The sequence below is a fragment of the Leptinotarsa decemlineata genome, unplaced genomic scaffold, assembly GCF_025532065.1.
Source record: "Leptinotarsa decemlineata unplaced genomic scaffold, Ldec_3_MD MMD2_tig00026307_RagTag_RagTag, whole genome shotgun sequence".
Lineage (NCBI taxonomy): Eukaryota > Metazoa > Arthropoda > Insecta > Coleoptera > Chrysomelidae > Leptinotarsa > Leptinotarsa decemlineata.
In genome coordinates this window covers 14,360,384-14,388,306 of record NW_027412681.1, presented here as the reverse complement: position 1 = coordinate 14,388,306, position 27,923 = coordinate 14,360,384, and the positions used below count along the sequence as shown (strand labels likewise).

The 27,923-nt window shown below is 34.6% G+C and overlaps 1 protein-coding gene across 7 annotated transcripts in view; it reads left to right on the top strand.

The window, feature by feature from the left end:
* LOC111504836 (uncharacterized) overlaps window positions 1–27,923 on the top strand; it is a 1,217,253-nt gene that overhangs the window by 395,509 nt on the left and 793,821 nt on the right. For 2 of the 7 annotated variants that reach the window (XM_074181143.1, XM_074181150.1), the window contains exon 1: window positions 87–397. The exons of the other annotated variants lie outside the window; for them this stretch is intronic. In XM_074181143.1, coding sequence (XP_074037244.1) covers window positions 374–397 — 24 coding nt within the window. In that variant the 5' untranslated portion in view covers window positions 87–373. Of the gene's footprint in view, window positions 1–86; window positions 398–27,923 lie in introns of those variants that run through there. 7 annotated transcript variants of the gene reach the window in all.

The following is a 27,923-nucleotide window of genomic DNA, read 5'->3' as shown; positions in this document are numbered from 1 at the left end:
AACAATCCAATCATTCCGAACGTCACAAAAAATTCATGCGTATTAGACGTCGCGAGTCATACTAAGCGTCGCGACGGCTATTACGCTCAGTCTGAAAGACGTCGAGTATGAGGACGCGTCCATAAATGATTCCGTCAAGCACGTTGTACGTTTGCGTGATGTCAACCTATATTTTTGGGGGAATCGTGCCCGCACATTGTGATAGTAATTAGGAACGGAAAAAAGTGCTCATGTGCGCGTGTGAGGTTGAATCATTCTTAGTGGAATTGGTGAATAGTTGTAAATTAGTTTGGAAAGTAATCTGTGTGATGTTGATATGTTGATTACCTACCACGATATCATTGGTTGAGGATCGATTGGAAGTATACGGCGAATGTTGTTTGAAGAGCTGATTACGGTAATTCATGTGTCTATGTCAAATAAATGCGATTTAATGAATCTGCTTACAATATACTTTTCAGGTTACTCTGTATTTTCTTGTGAGTATTCGAATGTATACCGCATGGTGTACAGGGTGAAGTTTGAAGAAACCCCACAGACTATTACAAACACTTCAATCTTTCCAATTTTTGTTCGAATGCTTTCCCTCGGATTTTGAAAATCGGTCCATTCTTTTGAAATATATGTGGGAATGGCAGCTACACATTCGACTTTTCAGAGTTTTGTGTGTAATAGGTGATAACTCTGTGATGACTGTTATTGATGAAGCAACAACAAATGTGAAATTTCACTACACCGTTGTGAAATAAAGTGCAATCGCTTAGAAATACACATGAATGAGAAGTTGTCAATTTCCCATCGCCCGATCACTCATAGCTTACAATTATGCATGAGACGATCAAAGTCGTCTTCAATAATTGAATAGAACTGGCCGATACTTGATGAAAATCTATATCAAAAAATTAATCAATACAGTTTGTTGTATGATTTTCACTATAAAATGGTTTAAGAAAAACCGCGACACGTGTTTCGCTATACGATAGCTTCCTCAAGCATAAACTGTTTATTCTTGAGGAAGCATAAGCAGTTTATACTTGAGGAAGGTTTTACAGGAAGGTTTCACAAAAACCTCGACACGTGTTTCGATATACAATAGCTTCTTCAAGCATCAACTGTTTATGCTTGAGGAAGCTATTGTATAGCGAAACTCGTGTCGCTGTTTTCGTAAAACCCTTTCATAGTGAAAATCATACAATAAACTGTATTGATTAGTTTTTTTCAAAGTCGTCTTCAATAATTTTTTGTACTTACCAAATCTTATACGCATGGAACTGAACAATGCTACCAAATTTTCGTACTGCCTCTTTATATCTTGAACCGATTCAATTTCGCGACATGAAGCTGAGAATTTTGAATGAAGTATGATTCAAGAATCCGTTATGAAAGAATATCCCTATCCAATTTCAGTCGTAGATTCAACAGAGAATTAAAAAAAAAAATAAACAGTCAATTAAAAAGCATATAACTCTATAAACAGCATCACCCGTTCAACATGCACTAACTCAACAGTTACCGACTTGAACAACCGCTGGATTTTGCACGACTAACGTTATACCTTATATTTCAGGACTATCTGGAAACTTCAGCTTTCAGCATGTTTAGTTTTCAAGTGGTACAAACCACAAAAGGATCCATATTGTCTCCAACCCTATTTTTATTATTCAAACCCAAGAATCCAATATATTATTTTGCTCACGATAGCACACTTGTCCCGTCATTCCATTTGCATTCCAGGACATCGGCTGCAGATGCATGCACATATTCACTGGCAGCAGGTGATTGCATAAATTAATGAGGATCTAGAAGTGATTTTGAATTGGGGCGAAAGTAGCCAGGTTCAATTCAATGCAAAAAAACCCAGGCATCGGTTTTCTTCAAAAATATAAATGTCTCCTGACCGTATTAAGTAATGTCAGGACAGATAATTCCGCTTTCTGCTTCAATGAGTTTTTTGGGGGTTGGAATGAACACCAATATATCTTGGCACAATCATGTTGTTGGAATTCAAAGGCTGCTCCTCAAAAGCTTGGAACACTGTTCTGAACCAGAAGAGTGTGCACAATTTTTGGTGCTTCATAAAGCTCAGAGCAGACATTTTTTGACGTAATATTCTTATGTATGGAGCTCCGCTACTAAGCATACCCTGAAGCTACTGGATTCCATCCAGAAAAAACCATCCGCCTGATTCGAAACTCGAATATCACATGCAACATTGATAGTCTGAAACATCGATGATACTTCCACGGGAGGCGTTCAAGTGACTTGGCACATTCGTTTCCACCAAGTGTGGCGCAAATACGCGACGGACTGTGGCTTCTCATCATTTTGAGGTTAAGCTCAGTACATTTCGAACTTTACTGCTTGAGACTTCTTCCATTTGGTGAAGTGTATGTGGAATAAATTTCTTGAGAATATTTTTCCAAATGAATTTAATCTCCAGCGATTCAAATCCAACGTGAATCGCTACTTTCGCACAGACACCGCTCTAGACTGCCTTAAGGTTTTCCTGTACTGCTGATGTTCTGTTCTTAGAAAAAATAACGTCACAAAATATAATAAGATCCCTTCTGTAAAGGGGTATCGAAATATACCCTTGTATGTTCTCTTATTTTTGAAGTTTTGTGAATTTGTCCATGTTTGGTTTTCGTTTCAATCAAATTTATTTATTTTTAATTATACTCCTGCAATGAAAATAATCAGCTTGTCAACATCAATACAAGTTGCAAAAATTTTGTTCAACGAGAAAAATTCACAATCGATCAAGGCAGAGTTGAATTTTAAACTTTCAATAAAACATCTGAAATGAAAGTCCCCACGCTTTTGTGATAACACAAATAAGTAGTACCTAATAGGTCATTATTTGCTGAAAGTGACTTTCGAAAGTACTGAAGTGGGAATTGACTAAACTGATTATGTATTTTATTTTCTCATTACTATGGCTAAATCAGTTGAGGAATGCCTAAACTATCGAAATGAAATGAAAATAATCGCCTAATCAGATATATTAACTGAAAGCATGAAAGTTCGTGTCAGTGAAATATCATGGCAGTAGTGGTACGGAGTATTTCGACCATAATGGAAAATAATTTCAAATTCATTACCAATTCATTATTTCATAGCAAATTTACGAAATGTTGCCAGTTTTAATACAGCCTACAACGCGTTTGAAAGTAACGGTATGATATTTGAAAAGCGATTGCGTTTTCCCTAAGATTTATGTCAACTTCTCGATTTGTCGTTGTTTTGTAGTTCGTTGTGGCTGCATAAAAAAGTTCAGGTTCTTTCGTTTTTGAACGTTATAATACCACTCTCTTCTGATCATTTTCGATCTCTTTTACTTTGAATTGCCTTATGACAAACATGTGCAAAGGTTTTGGTCCAGTGACAGTTCCTAGTGATTGGAGTATTTACGTACAGCAACATGTGTTATTCTTTTAGTCAATAAGCAGAAATACACTATCATTATGGTGTTGGCAAAAAAAATAGTTGGTAATCATCAGAACTTGGAGCAAATATTGGCGCAGTAGGGTGATGAGTTGAAATGTTACCTGTACCACAGAGTTTTGATAAATACGCATAACACGCTAATGGCTGGATGCGTTCTAGGATCTTACGAAGGCTCATTCGGAGTAATTTCAGATGGAACCCGGGATCATCATGTCGTACCACTCACTTGACACCACTGAGCTATTTGGTATCAATTCACAAAACGATAATTTCCATCTTGAAGCCACTATACTAGCCGTATTTATTTTGTGAATCAGATTATGTCTGCTATAATGATAACATTGGAGCTGTTTTTGTACAGAACAGAAAATACTGGAGCTTGATTTCAATGCGGTTGTACAAAAATGTGTTTGTTTCAATAAAACAGAATTATTATAAGTAATCAGGTTGCCTTGAAACGTTTTTGAAATAGTTACTGTCTGTCAAATATTCTCAAGTGTATCATGACAATGTCATAAATTATTTTAACTGTCTACTACAGTTCGAATATTTCTCGAAATGCCGTTTTCCCATCAAGTAGAATGTGATACTTGGTTTGCCAGAGAAATAGTATTAGAGCACTCCAACCCTACAGAAATTCGTACAAAAGTACTCAACTGTTTTCAACGGTTGCATTACAGCAAATGCAACTATAGTTACTTTGGAAAGGGATCGACAAGTGGGTAAAATATCGTCATCTCTACCATAGTTTTCCATTTGTTAACGATATTGTTTTCAAATCATACCGACAGACAATATAATGTATGCCAAAATGCATTAATTTTTCTCAAATTTTGTTATTTTCAGTAATACTCTGGTTGCACTTATGATGTTGAAAACAACAACAAAAAAAGGTTGTTTTCTATGCTGCGAAGTTAAACGAATTCTTACAATTGTACTGGACTGTGAAACTACAACTATTTCAATTTGTTTGGAGATATATGAATCAAAAACGTTTTCGTTTAAGTGAATATAAAAATAATGTAGCAAAATACTCTCTTGAGGAATAACTTGAAGCGAAAACAGGAAATTCGTTGTGGTGTGTGTTTTGCTGTAGAATATGCGCTCGAAATGAGCAGAATTACCTGCCGGATAACCGACATGCTCAGCTGGATTGTGAGTAACAACGAATTAATTAGTTTGCAGAATTTCTGCGGAATATTGAAATGAAAATGTTAATGTTTCCAGGAAAACTGTAAAGGAACATATACATCATTCATGGAAAATTATGCAAATTGGGTTTCACAAGAGTACAATGTATATATAAATTAGAAACACGGTACATGAGTCACACATATATAGAGATTGAAAAATCACACAGCAACCAAAATTAAAGAGCTAGTCTATCTAATATCGATACAAAACCGGCATGTCACTGCACATATGAATAACGTATGAGGTGAGTGATCTTTCAGGTCATGTGACAAGACACTGTATTCTGACAGTCCAAATCTCTGTATATGATTATAGACACGACAGTGAGTAACTTGGCTAGGTATGCAAAATAGTTCTTTTCTGCTAAAGCCTAGCAATTGTTTGATGATGTTTGATTTATATTTGAATTCATGTTCCCTATTTCAATAGGAAACTACAGAACATAAAAAATAGATAGGTGGAACAACAATAGGCATTTTATCGTAATACACTTTGAGTAATTGAATGTTTGGTAAGTACATCTGCCAACTGAAGTTTGGTATTTAGATACGTGCACCACATCAACCACAGTCTCATCTACCTTTTGGTTCTCAAAATCAATGTCGATATATATGTTCCGAAAGCTTTTGATTTGGATTCCTAACAACTACGTAGTACTCAGCTTTTGTGGTTCTTTGTGCTGCTGCTGTTTGCTTCTCTGACCTCCAAACAATATGGTTACCATATAATTTCAATATGTATCCATCAGTATATTTTCTATCATTTTCTCTGGCCAAATCAGAATCAGCATAACCTACTACTGGTGATAATGTATCGACTCAAATTGTTGTCTGTAATTTGCAAAATATATCTGAAGATTCTTTCTATAGCTCGCTATAAATTTTTACTTGATTTTGATTGATACCTTGTTGAAGAAGATACTGCAGTAACTATATTTGGTCATGATCTACATTATAGTTATAGTTTCATAACAATTTCCAAACATTCGTTCAATTTGAGCATTACTTACCGTTGGTTCTCTATTGAATTTTTTCAAAATACATTGTTTGAACAAATAAGTCGTTCAGCAAGTGAATTTCACTCTGAATTTTCTATATTCTTTCAATTCATTTGTTTTTTGGAAATCACGTTTACTTTATCGAAATATCATCAGCGTATAAAGTTATTTACGGTTTTTCCTGAGCCACACAAACAATAATTCAAGCTCTATTGTAGTTTCATCGTACCAATATTTTCTATATTTTTCCAATATTCTTCATTTTCATACTCGATCGTGTGGTATTTCAAACTCTTCAAATGGTTTTGAATATGCATCTCCATTCAATGCTCCTTTCACAACCATCTGATGAATATGGTAGTGTCTGCAAACAGCAATGGAAAAACACACTCTTAATATCTCTAGTATAAATGTTTCTCAAGATATTTCCCCTGCTGAAAATCATGTACATGCTTCATGAATCTCTGGATTACTAGAACCTTTTTTGTGAATATATATTTTTTCGATCATCAAAACCAATTCCACGTTCGACTTTTTTCGAAAGCTTTCATTTTTTCTTTATTAACATTTTTGGTCTCCGTTAATTCATTTCTTGCAGCAGTTATATTTTGAGGTATTTAAGCCCTAAATATCTTATAGATACCTGCTTTTTATCTAGTAGGTGATCAAAGCATCCAAAGTCTATGCACTACACCATACTTTCATCGGAAGTTGGCCTCTCATAAACAAGCCACGTCTCATTGATTTTTCTTTCATATTTCAAATGAATGGCGTTCTGTTCATTGACTTGAACTCTGTCTGAAACCTCTGTGGAGTATATTTCCCTCTTTTTAGAAATGTTGTTTAGATTGATATTATCGTCACATGTTACATTGAAATAATTCATATTCATTTTTGTTGAAACCACAGTATATTTCTCTTTTATTTCCTCTAGAAGCAAGCTATTGTTCAAAAAAAATGTTTCAGATCTTTCATTATTTCTACTGTGATGATGTCTCCATAATTAGCGTCTAGATAATAATAGATGAATAACTTTTTGTCTTTGCTTAATTCTCTCTCAACACTTTGAGAAATGTTTCTTTCATTCAAGTGTTCAATGAGAGCATCACATTCTTGTCGCAGAAAGTTTCTGTCGTTCGTTCAAGATTTTTAACATTTCGTAGGCGGTCCCCTCACGTATTCAATGTGATGTTCTGTTATTGATATTTCCTATGCGTAGGCATTATTTGTTGAAATAACCTGTTTTTCGCTGCATTTCTCTTCGTCGATCGGTTTTTCCTTATCTTATTCAAAACTGAAAGAAAATATCAAATTTACTAAGGGATAAATGCTCATTATCAATTACGTGCATCAGTGCATCCAGGGTCTATGAACTACAATAAACTTACATTGGTCGATTAATTTTTCATTTCTAAAATTACTTCCCTTCAGTGGTCCCCACAAGAACATGCCACGTCTTATTGATCATAAAATAATGAATAATGATAAAAAAAATGGATTACAAAGGGAATAAGGATGTCTGCAAGAAATTTTCGTTGCTTACAATACATTAGAAAGTTCACATCATCCGCATATTTTTCAAATTATTTCACCTGCTACCGCAGATAATTAATGATCTCAGGGGAAAGGGTAGAGAGCAAAAATTGGACACTCCATTATCATACACCGATTTCAATAACTATTTTTGCATGATAGGAGAAAAATTAACTGAAAATATTCACATTCTGTATGATCCACTTGATAATTAAATTGATATTGATATAGCAGATAATTTTATTCCATATGACACAAACCTCTCAGAATTGAAAGGAGTCTTTAGGGAGATAAAAAATAAACACACTTCAGGACGACGTCTCTTTGAATATTTTCGAAAATCTACCAGACAATGCTTTATCAATACTAGTAGACATAATAAATATCTCATATAAAGAAGGAGTTTTTCCAAATTTCCTCAAAACGTCTATTGTTATTCCTCTCCATAAAGGTGGAGATATTGGCATCTCTTCTAACTTCCGACCTATTTCTTCAATAATAACAATTGCAAAGATTATAGAAAAACTAGTCAAGAGAAGACTAGTTGATTTTCTCGAGAGAAATCAGATATTAAACAAATGTCAGTTTGGATTCCAGACTAGAAAAAACACTCATGATGCCATGTTTTCATTATTGTACACTCTATATAACAAATTAAATGATGGAGAGAAAGCGTTTGACTGTGTTAGTCATGGTACACTGCTTCGGAAATTACAACAGTATGGTATAAGAGGTGTAAGTCACAATTGGTGAGCGTAGTCAAATTGTTGAAACGACTAATTATTCTGAGGAAGGAGAAATAAACTGTGGAGTTCCACAAGGTTCAGTCCTAGGTCCACTATTATTTCTTTTGTATATAAATGATCTGACATCTATTGATATTGAAGGAGAGTTCACACTATTCACTGACAACACTACAATTTAATGGCATAATCAAAATCCCGCTGAACTTCAAACAGTAATAAATCATGATATTAGCAATATAAAAAAATGGTGTGACGCAAATTTGCTCAGTTTTATTATCTCTAAAATGAACGTAATTTGCTTCAAATGTTCCATTAGCAATTTACAAATTGTCAACATCTTTGTTGAGAATAAACCATTAACCAAATTTCTGGGACTGTCTATTGACAGTGATTTGAAATTTGAAGACCATATCAAGAGTCTCAAATCAAAGTTTTCCTCAGGGTTTTATGCTGTGATGCTGACGATATGGAATTCCTTTCTGGGGTGCATGTACTGTGACAACACTGGAATCAATTTCAGTCATACAGAAAAGAGCTGTACGTAGAGCTCTGTGTAGAGCAAAATCACGAGATTCTTGCAGACCACTGTTTAAGGAGAAGAAAATCGTCACTGTAATATCTATTTTTATTTTTGAAACTATATGTCTCATAGCAAAACATCGAAATCGATTTTCAATTAACACACACAATAACGCCACTCGACAAAAAACGACTTCAATTTGCCAATCCACAATATTCCCTCATTGAAGAGTCTTTCATTTATGATTGGTTGAAAATGTTCAGTCACCTTTCATCAAATCTGAAATTTGCATGCAATATCGTTAACTTTAGGTAAGTTTTGAAGGGTTTTTCTGTGAGAGAGCCTATTATAATTTATCAGAGTACTATCAAGATACTTTTTGATTCGACTTGTGGCTGACTCGTTTTATGTAATCAATATTGAAAATTCTTATTGGCTGTATTCGTGCGAGTGATGTATTGTGCTATGTAAATACTAATTTTTTTGTTATTTTTTTGTTCTTTGTACATATGTTCAATAACTACCTGAAATTTTATTCAACAACTACCTGCCAATGTATATTATTTTATAGTGTATAGTTTTCGAGAATATTACTCCAATAATTATAACTTGACAATTACCGATAGCTAGTATGTGTGAATTTATTTCTCGAATTATTTTAACCGAATGAGATGTTAATCTTCAGACAATAAAGCATATTTTGACTTCGACTTTGACATTTTCTCCTGTTACAAATACGTGGCCTCTCCTTCCTCGATCCCTAACTCGTCTGAATTCTCTATGAACCCTTCTTCCCTTGATTTTCTGCTAATGACTTCCTTGTTTGGGCTGACTACCTTCTTGTACAGATTGACATTTCTCCATCATATTACATTGACATGTTTCATATTCAGGTTTGATACATCCGTAGTATATTTCCTATTCCTAAGTTCAATCACATTCGTTTTTCCCCTCTCAAATTGATCCGTTTTCAAAAAATCTATTTTCAGATCCTTCGTGGTTTCTAATGCTGTGAATTATTCTTTTTTCCAATATATTTTTCTTAGTCCGTAATTTATTCTTCTTCAACATTTTTTTGTTCGTGGATAACATGTTCTATCCATGATTTGCAACACAAATCTGCAGAACATAAAACATAATTTGAAGGATGGAAGGACCTAATCCTGAAACTCTTTCTGCAACCCAAATGTTCATTATCACCGTTTAAGGCTGTGCTAATGTTAGGTTCTGGCCTGATAAAACCACCTGCATTACTCTCGCCTGCGAGGGTGTCGCCACCAACGGTATTTGCCATTTGTAGTATTCCTATTGACATTGCTTGGTGAGGATCAATAGCTTTGTCTGTCCGAAAATATTTTTATTGACTCATGTATGAGTTTGATTTCTGCTGATATCTCCCCGCAGACATCAATTGCGCAAATTTCTCCATTGGAATAATTGTTTGTCATTCACCTGGATCTGCCACCGTATACACCATGCACCATAACCTAGAGGTGTTTTTGATCCATCTGTGAACCACCAACTATCTACTCTCACTCGGTGGATACAATCTTTTCCACCCTCTAACAGGCCTCAATCATTGCATAAGCCTTCCGATGCAATAAGCGGTCATTGCCATAACACTTGTGACTTTCATTATTTGCCAGTAGTTTGCTACGCTCCGCAGGAGAATATTTGGTGAAATTGGTACATACTGTCCATCTAGCCTTTGTGTCCAGAAAGATGTAGGTCTAGAAGGCTTTCTATTGCCGCTAATGGTGTAATACTGATAGCACCAGAGATAATCAGGCAAACCTGGCAAATTCCATCACATATCCATAGTGACAATCTGGCCTCGTGTAAAACTTCATGGAAGTAACCATTTCAGGTGCATTTTTCATCATAGATAATGCATTCCTGGATATTTCACATCCAGTGCAATTTGAATATTATCATCAGAGGAAAGTAGTTCCTATTCGTGGTGAAGAGGCCCATCACAGTTTTGCTGGAGTTTACAGACATCTTATTCTTCTAGCACCAACTTTAAACAACTTCCAGCATTCTTCTTATGATATTACTAGCTACTCCTTTCAATTTATTTCTTGACAGAGTTTTTCTAAAAGATAATCATTTGAGAAACTTCTTATCTTCCGAATGGGTGACGTCAAATATCTGAAATAGTTATGGAACAAAATTCTGCAGTGAAACATTTTATTATCATTTTATTGGATCCTATGAGATGAAATTCTTCGAGAAATATGAAAATAATTCATTTTGCCAACAATGCGGAGGCTAGCAACAACTTCACCTATTATCCATGTTTTGTTGTGAACAGCATCAGTAAGGATTATCTGCGACATAAGCATGATAAATGTATTTTCTGGAACAAACCAGAACGCCATGTTTTGTCTCGAATGAAAATAGTAGCTGATTCGTCCACATTTATTTTTCGTTCAGTAGCGTACAGTTGTTTATTTGTTGGCAAATAACTACCCTCTTTTCCGAATAAATCCGCAATAAATAAAGTCGCAAAACAGAAAACGTATTATAGGGAACTAGGGATGAGCTCGTTTTAAAATTGATTATTGCGAACGAATTCATGGAAATTTGTCTGCTACTATGGCGTTGAGTGAAGTCGTTGTTTGAAAGAGTCTTAGCAACGACCATTCAAGTCAGTCGTTGCTAAGATTTCGAGATATAACTTTCGTGTTCGGGATCAGTGCACATACCACTGATGATATCTGCCACAGTAGCAGACGAAACGTTCAGTTCTCCAGATTCCATTTGATCATGGCCTATCGGCCCAAATTCTGTTCGATTCAATCGTGATCCTAGCTATGAGAACCTAAGCTCTCATATTCATGAAAATATGTTTCGGTAAAACAGATTAGAGAAAGTTTTGCAGGATTCTAGGACAAAAAAGACATGATGCAAATATCGGGATTTACGTTACATCACATTATAAAAACGTAAGAATTCATCGATTGACTCCACCACTCCTATATTCCAGTTGAAATGACAATCGCCACAAAATTTTCAAGTGATTGAAATACTTCGTCCAAAAGTTCAGTCAGAAATTACATTCAAAAGTTTGAATTTGTTTAAGAGCGTACTTACTCCTGCACCGGAGTCATTCGTGCTCCTAAATGACGATTCCACCCTAAGGCATATGATTCGCTTGCCAAAGGATGTATGATTCCGGGACCACTCAATGCCACAAACGGGACGTTCGAAATACCAGCCGCCCACTATTCATAAAAACCTTTCCAACCAAAGAATCCAACTTCGAGTCTGTGAAGATGAACGTCGAATACAACTATCAAACCTGCAAAGCAAATTGTTCCCGAGAAATACAGCTAACGTTTATACTAATACCGTTAATTGAAAGACTCATATATTCATAAATACTTTTTCTTAGATTCACTGTACTTCCGAGTGAACAAAAATATCCGCAAAGATCGTACCTTTGCGAGGGTTTCAACGACTTTTCCAAAAATAACAGGAAGTATTGGAGCAAAAAAAATAAAAATGAAAAAGAAACATTGAGTTGTTACATATTCGAAAAAATGGAGTCGATGTATATCAAGATAGATCCTGTCAGTGTTTGGTAAGTATATCACGATTATTCAACTATCATTTTTCAAGAATGAGTATTTTTGTAATCTAATATGTTATGCAGTATGAGCCACGGGTTTTTTGACCACTTCTTCATTTTGTGTTTGAATGATCTGATTATTATTATTTCTTTCAGGTCATTTTGCAATCCATTATAGAATTTAGGCCCAATAACACTGCCTATGATAAAGAGTATCATTTTTTCTTCTTATTTCGTGCTGTAATTCATTTGGTTTCAGCAAATCATTTTTTTTTTGTAGAATAAAATAACACTTACGCCATACGTCCAACATTTTTGATTCATTTCTTGATTGCTAAGGTGATTAGATCACCCTTCCCAAAGCAATAATCCAATGCTTGTTCGAGAGCATAACACAATACTTGTGGGAGATAATAATATACGGTAAGAAAATGTTTTTCCTCCAGGAATTTTCTGAAATATCTAAGTTTTGGAACGAGGCCTCCCAGTTTCTTCAACGATCTATTAATCTTTTCATTCAAGCGAAAACAGGAATCAATCGTTATACCCAGATGTTTTATTGATTTCGATATTTTGATATCTGTAACTAACTCACCATCCATAATCTCGATTCTGCCAAATTCATTCAAGTTTCTATTATCACAAGAAAAAAGTATGTAACTTGTTTCTTCAAAATTGATGGTGAGTGCTTTGAAGTTCAAATGATCCACAATTTTTTTTGTCTTCCTCAACTCCATTCTTTAGTAATTTTTACGATTCAATCCTATGAAAAACCGCTGTGTCGTCAGTAAAACCCATTATTTGGCCTATTGTTGGTATATTGTAGAGATCATTGGCATAGATGTTGAATGATAACGGTCCCAAAATAGTACCTTGAGGTACTCCATGTAACAATTCGCCGAAAAACCCTGCATCTAATGTTTCGTCATGTATATCCAACCTACAAATGCTATCATATGAAAATATGATTGACATCATTAAAATAGAAATGTTGCACCTTAAACAATCGATAACGCCAATATCGCCTATTCAGCTGGTAGATTATATTTTGGTAGATTATCCGCTGAACAGAGAGATCACTCATCGGCTGAAAAAACCGACTTCGCCAAGAAGCTGAATTTTTTTGCTGTAATTAGAATATGTGTGAGCAATAATAAATTCAGACGGTTGGTTGGTGTTGAATATTTTTTCAACTGAAAAGATCAGGTGTACTATATTGATTCTTAGATTTGCTTACTCATTTTCGAATGAAATGGAACTTTCACATTAGATACATTTTATATTTATTGGTTCTACCAACAGTTTCAAATAATATTTCGAAACAATGTACAGTTGAGTTGTATTTTTCATCAGTTTTTTCATTCACTTGTACAACTTGTGAATTTGATATTGTTGTCCACTTTGCACTGATTGAAAGCGACTGAATCGTAAAATTATTCGACTCAAAAAGAGAGAAGGAACCGAAAGAAATTGGAATGTGAATAGTTTCGAAGCTCTAAGAATATTCAACCTAATATCTGAAAACAATTGCGTAAAACAACAATCAGAAAGTGGTTTCGTTCGGAATTTTTCATCAATATATTTCGTTTCAGATCAGAATGATTTGTTTCCTTGACAAATCTGCGTTTTTATATTTTTACTTCTCGGTCCGAGTATTTTTGAGGCTTTGTTCATTTATCTTCATTGAGATTTTAAAACATTGAACACTCTTCAGGGTATTGAACATTCAAAATAGTTGATGATTTTTTATTTAGTATCTAGAACACCAAGTGTACCTGGATGGATGCAGGAAATCCAGTGAAGTTAACTCTGTTTTCTGAAAACATCAATTCTGTTCAGCGTTTTTATCATTTACTGCATAAGGGAACGAAATCCTTCCGGGAGCACTTAGGAACAAATGATTGTCCTGACGCAACGACCTCTGGAGTTTTGAACTACTGAACTTTTTTATTGTTATAGCTTATAAGCAGACTTCGTTCTTTCTGTGCATTCAGAGGACCATTGCGATTAGTTTTTGAAGTTTCCTGTCTTTTCAGGTCTTTTATGGGCACTAAACCAAGAACATACTACAACAATAATTGTGTTTTGTTATTTCATCCTGTTTAAATGTTTGACGACCACAGTAGTAGTTTTCAACTACCAGTTGTTTTATAAAAGAAAGAAGTTCGAACAACCGTAATTCAATAATGGAAAGGGAAGTGAATAAAATAAACTGGAAAGTCACTTGCTGACAGCCATCATTGTTTAATTTCGAAAATAACAAGTCTTTGTTTATACAAAAAAATCGCATCAACCTCTGAAGTTATCAGCGATCTGAAACAGTATTTTTCAATCTATTCACAATTGATGTTGGCTCGAAATTTAGAAGTGGTGTATAACAACTTTTTGCCAAATATTTTCAAAATTTTCAGGTGATTTTTTCCACCCTCTATACAGCATCAATTTGATACCCTATCAATATGTGTTTTTCTTACATTTCACTCTAAAATATGTTGCAAGTTGGATTCTGTCTAATAAGGAAAACAGCATGAGCTAATTTTGTGTGACCGAGGCGAAGGCTGGTGATTGTTATTGGATGATACAGTTTTATCAACTGTTCAATTTCGGCCATTTTGAAATATTGATGGGTATTCATGTGTGTTGTCATTCAGTGTGTACATCACATATTTTCGATATCTTTTTCCCTTGAAGACTGGTAGTTTTTTGTCAATATCTCAATAATATATTTCCAATGGCGTATGTACATGATTTTCATCCTTGATTGAACCATCTTCATCATTTTTATTTCTTTGTTTATATTTGAATTCTGTTCTGTCTGTTTTCTGTTTTTCCGTTAATCGACGGTCGCCCGACGACTCTCAGAAGTTGAGAAACTTGTGCGAGCTAAGGACTAACGAGGTCTTAAATTTAAACGTGTGATTCCTATCACGTTGAAATGTATTAAAATGTATTTCTCCACTTGATAACAAGCTTGAAATAATAAAGTTATTCACATGAAGGTGTCAACAGAATTCAATAGAATTATCTAAACAAAAATATCAAGAGACTCGTATAATTCAATGATGATAGTACTCTGCACCTTTAATGTTTTCCATTTCTGAATCAATTTTTCTCTTTATTTTTCTTTCGGGTCCAATTACATCAAACTGAAATACTATATTATTCAAAACTTTTTTCAGTTTAGACTGTACCTACATAACATACGTTATCTATTTAAAAAAAAATATCACAGATATATTCTATTCATGAATTCAAATAATACAGTTGATTTTATTTAAACAAAAAAACATGAAACTCAGTCTATATTATCTGTACTATAGAGATGAATCGTTCAAAATTTTATTCGTCAAAATCGACTCAATAGTTCAGTGAGCATACGTTGATACAAGTTTATATTAATATACACATTAATAAAGATGTACATTGCGGTACTAAAGTACAGATAAATAAATTTCCTACGTGTTTATTAATGCAAATGAAAAATCCTGAAACAAGTAATTTTTATATTTGAAAATACACTTTTTCAATAGAATTATTCAACTGCCTCATCAACCCCCTTGAAGCTATAGCTACCTTTAAGGAAATTTTAAAGGAAAGGGGTATCGTGTGATACCTCGTTTGAAAGGGTTTTCAATTATCTATTCACCCATATATCATTTCCCGAGTTTTAAAATGAGATACTCAAGAAAAAATTGATCTTATTTAATACAAACAGATCTTTCTCGGGACAAATACCTGTCACGATTGACTGAAAAACAGAGGTTGCATCTTTCGATGCAACCAACTGATCTTCAGCTTTTCCCGTTTCAGTAAATGTTCACATTTATTTATTGTATCATTCTGGGAATAAATACCTATTATTATTATTATTACCAGTCTATTAGTTATTTTGTTGTCAAAAAAGTAGCATCGTATGTTTTTGTATTATTTTTATATCACAAAAAATCAGTTAATTAAACATCAAGTTTAATGTATAAGTTTGAAAATGTCCTTATGAGACGAAGTAAGGTTAGTTACAAATAAAAGTGGTAAAAAATATACAGGGTGTCCCTGGACTTCCTCTTTTCCTCTCGGGAATGTATAGATGGGGTCAAAATATCACCAGTACTTCATATAACTTTTTTTCCTAAAATCCTTCGTTACCAAGTTACAAAATGAAAAATGTTTTTCTTTGATAACTTTTCAAGTAAATATTCAAAATCATCCAAATTTTGGTAATTGACTAAACAAATGAATTCCTTCGATGAGCTTTCATGCAGGAGTCAGTTGTTTTGCTACAAAGTCAGGAACGGACTACCCCCGATGGTCCACACCCCAAAACTTTGAAATGACAGATATTTTTCAATATTTTTCAACAAATTAAGGTTACTTGGACAATTTTATGAATAGAAGTACTCGTGTGGAAAGTCGATCGGAGCAACGAGTCTTGATAAAGATGTAGTTTCACTCGACGACATCAAACCCGCTCGTCCACCATTATTTGAAATGAATAATTATCAAAGCAGAAATAATAATGATAACGTTAATTCAACAACATTTATCCTGAGATGTCTACCATTATTCGAAAATATTAGTAGTTTTTAAGCAAAATGGAAATGATAGGTAAAATGTTCATAACGAATTTTTATAATGCAAACACGTTTATCTAACGAAACTCAAGAGCCTCAAGAGCAAACAGAAATAAAAAATCCGCTACAGAAACTGCTCGATATGACCACCTTCTCTCTCTATACATTTTCTTAGTCTGCGAAGACACCCTCTCTGTACTTGAAATAGCATTCCAGGGTCGTTTCGTATGGCTTCACAATGTAATGTTATTCTATTCAACAATGCATCTCTTGTGTGAATAGGTGTAGCGTAAACAAGGCTTTTTAGATGCCCTCACAGAAAGAAATCCAATGGATTTAAATTCGGAGACCGCGATGGCCATGAATATGGTAGAACGAATGGTCCTATAAGATGGTTTCCTATGATACCAGCCCAAACATTTACGTTGAATTTCCGTTGGTGTTTGGTTTGCAATATCCCATGGAGATTTTCTTCGGCCCATATATGGAGATTATGAGAGTTGATAACTCCATCTCTACTGAAACCTGCTTCATCAGTGAATAAAACTCGATTAATAAAAGTCATATCCTCTCTTTGCCTATCCATGAACCAATTGGCATATTCCAGTCGTGCTGGAAAATCTTGAGGTGTCATGGCATGTACCTTCTGGATGTGAAATGGGTGGAGCAGTTGTTCCCTAATCATTCTATGAATAGTGGACTTGGATGTATTGAACTGTTCTGATAGATTTCTGATGCTCATTGAAGGATCATCAGCGACGGCTTCCAAAATATTTTCCTCCAATACAACGGTACGTACAGTCCTAGGAGCGCCCTCACCACCTCGTTTTGGCAAAACTGTACCTTCAATAATATCGAAATAAAACAACGTACTCAAATTAATTATCAATTATTACATACCTGTCTCCCTCAAGCTGCGATCGACACGCTCGAATGTTTCTCTTGACGGTACCGTTCGATTGGGAAAATGCTCGGAATACAGACGACGAGCTTCTGCAGCATTACAAAATGCTCGTCCATAAAATACATGCATATCTGCATATTCATTGAATGTAAACTGTTCGGCCATATCAAAAAAATTCATAATATCCTATAGAATATTGACAATACAATGATAGTCATATGACAACGCACCACTCAACAAAACAAAATCGCATTCCAGTTTCTCATTTTTTATCAAAACTTTCTAAAAGGTTTTTTTGTCAACATCTGTGAAAGAAATGGAACATAATTATTCCCTGGATATTTTTCACCTGATCATGTGCAGCCGTTATTGTAGTTCATTCGTTTGCTTTTTATTAGTATAGTAAATATTTTTTCCGATGTGCGTTTTTTCAGCTAAATTTAGATTCGTGTTAAAGAATTTCTCCCATAAAATTATAATTATCAGTGAAACTCCTCAACAGTTTAGCTGTGAAGAATTTGAAACATTTGAATGTTGAGTTTCATGAGATTCAGATAACTGATCAACACGAAACGTGATTATTCCACACGTATTATGTACATACAAAATATGGAATGAATTCGATATTTCATAGTAGAGTAGCTTGTTAGTTTAAAAACACCACGAATCTACAGAACTTGATATTTCTTTTGGAAAACTATCTGCTATCACAATTGTGACTTAAACTTCCATATAGGTACTGTACTTTTTGTTTACGACTTCATTTTAGCATACTTTGTATTATTCCTGTTATAAATGTTGTTGAATTAACGTTATCATTATTATTTCTGCTTTGATAATAATTATTCATTTCAAATAATGGTGGACGAGCGGGTTTGATGTCGTCGAGTAGAACTACATTTTTATCAAGACTCGTTGCTCCGATCGACTTTCCACACGAGTACTTTTATTCATAAAATTGTCCAAGTAACCTTATTTTGTTGAAAAATATTGAAAAATATCTGTCATTTCAAAGTTTTGGGGTGTGGACCATCGGGGGTAGTCCGTTCCTGACTTTGTAGCAAAACAACTGACTCCTGCATGAAAGCTCATCGACGGAATTCATTTGTTTAGTCGATTACCAAAATTTGGATGATTTTGAATATTCACTTGAAAAGTTATCAAAGAAAAACATTTTTCATTTTGTAACTTCGAGGGCCCGTAACTTGGTTACGAAGACTTTTAGGAAAAAAAGTTATATGAAGTACTGGTGATATTTTGACCCCATCTATACATTCCCGACAGGAAAAGAGGAAGTCCAGGGACACCCTGTATATTTTCAATTCTCTTTTCTGCATAAATATCAGTTAGTTCGCTAGACCTCTCCAATTATTTCTATTCTATTTTGTTATAAATCTGTCCTTTAGGATTTTTTTAACTTTTTTGGAATTGTTTCGAAATGCGCTTCGAGATATTGATATTGTTTGGGGTGGGTGATAAAACAAGAACACAATCTAAGTATGCAGAATATTTAATGAGAAGTATCCTGACCATCACATATCCCAGTCTACGGTGAGTAGAACACAACAAACATTTCGTGATTTTGGAACTGTCGAAGAACTTCCCAAGGCTGAGAGATCAAAATTGGAAGACGACAGGAAATTAGATGTTTTATTATGTCAACGGATGTTGACATCTATCCATGTTTCCCAAAAATATTTTTTCAACCGAAAAGGCAACGTTAACCTTACATGGAACGGTTAACAAGCAAAATTGTCGGTATTGGAGTACGCAAAATTCGCACTAGATGAGAAAAGGTCACACTCAGTATCTTAATAAAGTGAACGTTTTGACTGGCATACTGAATAATACAATAAATGGACGATATTTCTTGAGGGGACAGTTACTTGTACACTCAGATCATACTCAGTATACCATTGAAGTGAACGTTTGGGCTGGCATACTGAAAAACATAATAAATGGACTATATTTTTCGAGGACACAGTAACTGGGGCCAGTTACTTGTTTGCGATATGACTCCACTTGATTTTTTTCAGTGGGGCTATTCAAAATCAAAAATTCACAGGAGGAAACCAACTAATATTCATGACTTGAAACACCCACATCAGGCAAGCCATTAATCAAATCACTGCAGATATGTTGCAAAACGTTGTCGAAGAATTTCAACATAGTTTTTTGTCAGGAGATGAAAGGTTTCCATTTCGAGCATATGCTTTAGACTGTCATTATATCAAATATCGTTGAAAGCGTTAAATTTTATTTCGTTCCATGGTATCATGGATAGGTTTAATTTAATGAACACGAATCAATATGGGTTCCAAAAAGGCAAATCAACCCTAAATGAAATGGTGACGCTTGTAAATAGACTTTCGGAGAAGTTAGACAAAGGTAATAAAGTGGTTTGCACCTTTTTGGATCCAAGCAAGGCATTCGATCTTGTCAACCATGAAATTCTTTTAACAAAACTAGAACTGTATGGTTTCAGAGGAGTAGTACATGATTGGCTGAAAAGTTATCTGACAAACAGGATGCAGTATGTTCAAGCAAACAAAAACACTTCGTTGAAAACAATAAATAATGTAGGAGTTCCCCAGGGTCCTGTTTTAGGTCCTTTGCTATATCTGATATACGTGAATGACATTTCTAATGAAAGTTGTGGAATGTATGCAGACGACACTTTCCTCATAGCCACAGGGAGCAATGTAACAGTCTTGAAAGCCAATGAAGAAATGAAAATATCTGAGGAATGGTTCTCTTCAAATGAATTAGTTTTGAACATGGAGAAGACAACGTTCATAAAATTTAGTCATTCAAATAATAAACTCGACCACAGCTTGTTGCTAAAATCTAACGGCAGATCTATCACTCAAGCACCTTCTACGGAGTTTCTTGGGCTGCATGTGAATGGACGCTGTACATGGACTACCCATATAAATGAAGTGTGCAAAAAACTAGCTCCAAAGTGTTATCTCCTGTACCAGCTCAGGAAAACCGTCGAAAAATCTGTGTTGATGATAATATATTTTGCACACTTTCAGTTAGTAATGACATATGGAATCATAGTATGGGGAGTATCATAGGAGGCCGATAGGGTACTCAAACTCCAGAAAAAAGCAGATAGAAATATCGTTGGAGTGGACAGGAGAGTAAGCTGTAAGAATATATTTGTACAGCTGAAAATCCTGACTTTCCGTTCTTTGTATGTCATGCATATACTGATATATGCCAAAACAGAGTTGGCCCCAGAGCGTTGGGAAACAGTAGATATCACACATGAAATGCAGCAATCCTGGTAGTGCCGAATCACCGTCTCAAAAAAACAGAACTTTGCCTAAAATACATGGCAATAACCTTGTTTAATCGTCTACCAAACGGCTACAAAGATCTTCCTTTGAATAAATCCAAAATAGTAGTAAAAAATATCTTATTAAAAAAAGCGTACTACTCTATAAGTGAGTATTTATGAGACACAGATTACAAACGATTTTATATTCTATGTATGCATGCATATTTTCATATTTCATATTTTATCAAACCACTTGTTTTTATTGCTTTCAGATGTTTTTATGTATGGTCTGTGATTATAAGTTAAGTCTGTTATTTGTATAATCGAAAACTCGCGTGGACAAACTGTTTGTGATACCTAACTTGTTCTGTTTTATGTATGAAATAGTAATAAGAACCAATTACAAATAATTAACCACCAACATTAATATATTGAGTCCTTTTACATGCTTTCATGCACTCAGTTACACTCAATAACTACAGTGCGATCCATATGTATAGAATAAATTCATTTTTAGCGTTATTATGTACTATGTGAAAAAAACCTGAAACAAGTTGATTTTTATTCTAAAATTGACAATTTACAGTATGAAAATATTATCCCCCTCCAGCCCCCCTTCTGAATTATTAGCACCCCCTCAAAAATTTTAAATAGCAAAGGGGGTCGTGTGGCACCTTGTTGAAAAGAGATTTTAGTCCTCTGTTCAGCAATATGAAGTTTTTTAAGTTTGATGCAATCATAACTGAGAAAATAGATTTTTAGGATGTAAAATTTTGATATTGTCTTTAGGTATCACAAAACTTCGCGTAGAATGAAGATAATAATGCCACTTTATATTCAGAATATGTTTTTCAATGTACTTTACAATCAAATTGAATGTTCAAAATGACCACCATTAACTTCTTGACAATAACCGAGGCGATTTTGGAATTCTCATACAACATTTTGTATGACCTCGGGGGTTATTTTGTTAATTTCTTCCGTTATCCTAACTTTTGAATCAGCAATATTGTTTGGTCTATTAAAATATACTTCAGATTTTGAATAACTCCATATGAAGTAATCGAGAGGAGTCAAATCGGGGGATCTAGCCGGCCATTCGATCGTTCCACGTCTTCCAATCCACCTATTGGGAAAAACCTCGTTTGAATAATTTTCAACTGTACGTGCAAAATGCGGTGGAGCTCCGTCTTGTTGGTAGTAAATAGTTCGATTTATCTCATTTGGATGATTAACATCAGGAAAATGTATTTGTAATGTAGGCACTGAAAAGTTAATCAAAAAATCTAGATAAACCTCACCATTAACAGTACCCTCAAAAAAATAAGGGGCAATAATTTTATTGTTAATGATACCAGCCCAAACGTTAACTTTTTTAGGATATTGAGTGTGAGTCGCACACATCCAGTGAGGATTTTCTCTGCTCCAATATCTACAGTTCTATTTAGTTTGAATGGAACGTTGCTTTATCAGAAAACACTATTTTGTTTATGAAATGCAAATCTTCGTTCATACTGTCCATCATCCATTCACAGAATTCTTGCCATCTATGAGGATCATTTTCATTTAACTCCTGGACTAACTGAACTATGTGAGGGTGGTATTATTCATTATGCAAAACTCTCAAAATAGATGATTTACTTACATCATTGTGGGCGGCAAGTTCTCGAGTTGTCTTCCTCAATCTCTAAAAGAACATCTAACTTTTTTTCATCACTAAATTGAACATTTCTACCTGGTTTTCCAATATTTTCTACATGTCCAATTTCACGAAACTTTTTTTCAATTTTGCTAACTGTAGACTGCGGCACGTGTTGACCAGGGTATTTATTAATAAAAATTTCACGAACCTCCTTTTGAGTTCTTGTTTTATTACCACAACCAATCATAATTGAAATGTCTATTATATGCGTCTCGGAAAAATGAGCCATAATTAAATTTAATACGCCCACAAATATTATACTGACGTCTTTTAGTAACTTTGAATACCTAAATGACAGCAGCCTACTATATTCATATCAATTGTTTATTTGGCTTTTTGTCTAATAGTTTAGTATCTTCAAAGATTTTTTTCAGGATTCAAGCTTAGTAAGGAGCATGTTACAGGGATGATCTGTTTATAAGATCAAGTTATTGTCAAGAAGTGAATGATGGTGGTCATTTTGAACATTTAATTCAATTGTAAAAAATAATTTTCTCAGTTATGATTGCACCAAACTTAAAAAACTTTATATTGCTGAACAGAGGTCCCTGTCCCTTTCCAAAAAGGTGCCACACGACCCCTTTTGCTATTTGAAATTTTCGAGAGGGTGCTTATAATTTAGAAGGGGTGCTGGAAGGGGATAATATTTCCATACCGTAAATTGTCAATTTAAGAATAAAAATCGACATGTTTCAGGTTTTTTTCACATAGTACATAATAACGCTAAAAATGAATTTATTCCATACATATGGACCGCACTGTATATTAATTATATTGACTAACATTTGTGTAAAATGTACTACACTGACTTGTTCTATATTATGCTAGACATAATCCACCCCGTAGGGGGTTGATGGAGCAGTTGGATGATTTCATTGTATTTTCAAATAAAAAAATCAACCTGTTTCAGGGTCCTTCATATGCATTCACAATTACAAATTTATCCGTTACTTTAGGATTACGCTGTATGTATGAATATGCATATGTATGAAAAGGCTGTTAAAATCAGTGAAAAAATGGCACGTCAACTTATTTGATGAAAGTATCTTAACAAATTAGAAAAAACATTCTAGCAATCATAACCAATTGTTTCAGGGTAGTTGGTTGTAGCCAAAGGTGATGTTCGGGCAGTATTATATTTTCATAATAGCTACTTCTTTTGAAATTAGTTACTTCCTTCCTTCCTTTGGAAAATTCAAACATTGTTTCGTATCAAAATGGAGTAGTAGAAAACCAAAAAATATTTTTCCTAAAATCTAGTCACTCCTAGAAAATAACCCTTTCACTTTAATCATTCAGATATTCTCAGTTATAAATGAACTCGTTTGCTTGAAAGTAGTTGATGATGTTTCGTGGTGCATTTCATCATTTCGGACTAATATGATATGAATTGATTTGAAATACCTGAAAAAATCTGGTGAAAAATTGAAAAAAGAGAGATTAGCTGAAAAAATAACAATTATATTGAGCAAAAAACCGAACTGACAATGAAATAAAATGCAAGAGATGAAAATTGAGAGATTGTTGACAAAAAATGAAAATGGTTACTCCAAAGTGATGCTGGAACAGGCTTTATAAAACAGCTCCTCGAGAAAGAGAAGCCGCCACAACCAGTACTTGTACTTCCCTACATCAAAGGACTGTCGTGAAGGATAAGACGAATTGGGTCCAAGTTTAACATCAGAACCTGCTTCAGATCTGGGAACACTATCCGTAGCAGCCTCACAAAAAGCAGGTCACCAAACGAGGACTGCGATTCCAAGAATTGCATTTACCGGATACCCTGAGAGTGCGGAGAATCATACATCAGTGAAACTAAAAGACCATTGAAAGTTCGCACTGCCGAGCACAAGAAAAATACACAGCGAAAAAAAACCTGCAAATCAGGAATAGCAGAGCACGTTTGGACTCATCAACATAACATCAAGACGGCTCTAGCTGAAATCATCCACAAGGAAGAACATTGGTTTAGGAGAAAATTCAAAGAGGCTGCATATATGTTATTCATTATCGCATTTAGCCTAGCTAGCGTAGAGATACATAACATATGGAAACCTCTAATCAAGCGAAAAACTACCAACTCCCGCCGAACGGTCATCTCTCGCTAAAACCAATGAAGCGGAGAGAGTGAAAAGTGGATGGGTGAAAGCACTCGAATGACCTATAAATAGTCAGATCTCGGAGGAATGAGTCCAGTTATCACCGAAGACGATTGAGTATACTAACAATCGAAACGTCGTGAAGTAACTTGATTGGGAATCTATTAATTTTCAATTTTCATTTTTGGTTTATGATTTTTTAATTTTCATCTCGTGTTAACAATTAATTTCTTTGATTTTTTGGTTATTGATTGTATTTTATTTCATTGTAATTTCGGTTTCTTGCCTAACATAATTGTAATTATTTCAGCTTATCTCTCTTTTTTTTAATTGTTTAGAGATTCTTTCAGGTATTTCAAATCGATTTATATCATATTAGACAATGGAAGTCCGAACTGATCAAATATAAATGAACTTACTATCATCATCATGCATATAGATGTCCAACCATCCATGATTGTATCAGCCACTGAAGGAAAATAAAGAGTTTCAACAGCAATTGATTAGTTTCTGTTCTTGTTAAAAAATATCAGAATTTTGGATTAACAATTCGAAACACAAATTTGTTTCTGACATATCATACCCCTCCAGATGTAGTCAATGCTAACTCATCTGAATGAAAAGATAGAAATTTTGATATTGAAGAAAAATTTTGATAATTTTTTTGAATAAAACAATTTTTACACTTCACGTGAGTTTTTGAATCCTAATAATAACAGAAAGAACTGACTATATATAGATTGGTGAATGTGTGATTTTTTAGTAATTCGGAATTCTTCAACGTGTCCTATACAATTTCCTAGTTGTTGTGGAAAACAACAAGAATCATTATTATTTCATCCAGTGATTCTTTTTCACAGAACTTCATCAGAAAAAACGAATTATTTCCTCGAACTTTCGGAAACTTCAGAACATCCACATCAACGTCAGGATTTAACGAGACAAAATTGTGTTCATTCTTGCCTCGTCCGCGGTATAATCCACGTTTTTCGAATAATTTTCGCCATGCTGTTCCATTATGTTGGTCAATTGTGACTAAACCAACTAGAACTTACTCTTTTTCGATCGTTATAACTGCGGAGCGTTCCAGCTAAAGCCGACATCTGCATTTAATTTCCTAGAATTCTGTTCGCAATCATTGTTTTGTGTTTTATAAGTGCTTTGAACAGCGTTCGGATGTGATATTCAATCGATTATAATGCATCTTTGCGGTAGGGGTGATGTAGAATTAATAATCGAATAATAATCGAACAAGGAATCATATTCCTAGTTCAGGAGTATCCATACTTTGAAGCCTTCGGGCCATAATGATTTTATCAGTTTGTTCCAAGGGCCAATTTCTGAACTTAACTATATTTCTAGACTCGGATAGTCGCAAAGTGCGTGACCTTAGCAAACCTACGCTTTTTTTGCATTTCAATTATTATTGTGTATTGTGACTCTTAACGACATCTTGTGGCGAGTAGTGGTAATATGTACTATCTTTTTCAGCTACCCGCTAGGTGGCATTAGGCGTAATTAAATATTTGGAATTACCGCGTTGGTTCGAGAAAGTTCTGGTTTTAGCTAGTGTATTCCAATCACCTCAAGATGGCAGTAATAATTGCATATAAAATGGCTAGCGGCGCGACTGCGAGTTAGTCTGCGTAGGAAAGGCGAAGGAAGCGAAACTGTCTATTGTGAAATAAAGTAACATCCTTCAGTAAAAGTATTTTGATTTGACTTATTGTTTTTATATGTGATTTGTTAGTATGGAAAAGAAGCGAAAAATCAACAGTGAATGCAGAACGTTTCAAAAAAATGGAACTTTCAGTATTTTGTGATTGAGTCCAGTAAGTAATAAGGCGCTAAGTTTAATTTTTAATGAAACCATAGCTGTACTCAAAGACTATAACATTGAACGACACTATGAATCGAAACATCTTCAAAGTTACTCCAAGTATACAGGAAGTTTGCGAAAGGAAAAATTTGAAACTTTGAAACGCGGACTCAAATCGCAGTAATCTTTGTTTACCAAAGCGAATACTGAACAAGAGTCTGCAACTCGGGACAGCTCTCGTATGGCTCTTGAAATCGGAAAACGTCGCAAACCATTCATCGATGGAGAAACGATAAAAGAATGCTTGATTGCAGTAGCCGAAGAAATATGCCCCTCCGGCTCGGAGAGTGCAAGACATCGCAGAAAATATATCATCTCAACTGTCTGACAAAATTGGACATCATGAGTGGTTTTCTCTAGCATTGGATGAGTCAACGGATGTGTCAAATACTGCTCAGGTGTTGTTTTTTATTCGCGGAGTAGATTTAAGCTATGAAGTGTATGAAGAACTTCTTGATATTGATGGTATTCACGGCCAGACAACTGGTGCAGATATTTTCAAGAGAGTTGCAAATGCCATTAATAAAAAGAAACGTCGATGAAGAAATTTGAAATCTATAACAACTGATGGAGGCAAGAATATGTATGGTAAAAATAAAGGAGTGGTTGCACTTGTGTCAAAGGCTGTAGAATATGACGGTGGTTCAAAACCAATAGTCTTACATTGTATCATTCATCAACAGTCCTTGTGTGGAAAATGTTTAGATTTGTCTTAAGTTCTAAAACCAGTCATATCAGTTGTTAACTTCATCAGATCCACTGGGCTGATTCACCGACAATTTCGCGAGTTTATTCAACAGATTGGAGAAAATGATTTACCATATCATACTGCCGTACGCTGGCTCAGTTGCGGAAAAGTCCTCAAGCGTTTTTTTGAACTTCGAGATCGAATTTTTTTTCAAATGAGAAGCAGCGCCCTTTTGCCGATTTAGAAAATAGTGAATGGATGTGGAAGTTAGCCTTTTATGTCGATTTGACAAATCATATGAACGAGCTGAATTTGAGATTGCAAGGAGAAAATCAGCTTCTCCATGATTTATACACCAATATCAAATCCTTCAGGCAGAAAATAATGCTATTTCAATCGCAATTACGTAAAATGTTTCACACATTTTGAAACATGTGAAATATTCAGCCACACTACAGAGACTGAATTTCCCGTCAATTTTACAATCGAAACTTTGAGTGCTTTGAAGATAAATTTTGATACTCGTTTTTCAGATTTTGATGTCATTGCGAATGAAATTAAAAGCTTTTTCAAAGTCCTTTTGATTCTGACATTGAAACCCTGGCTCCGGAAGTCCAAATGGAAATTATTGACTTACGGTGCAGTGATATGCTTAAAAACAAATATCAAAATTCATTTTTGTTGGAATTTTATAGGGGTCTTCCACTGAAACAATTTGATAATCTGCATAAATTTGCTCGTGGGTTGTTTTTTGTTTTTGGTACTATTTACTTGTGTGAGATTCCA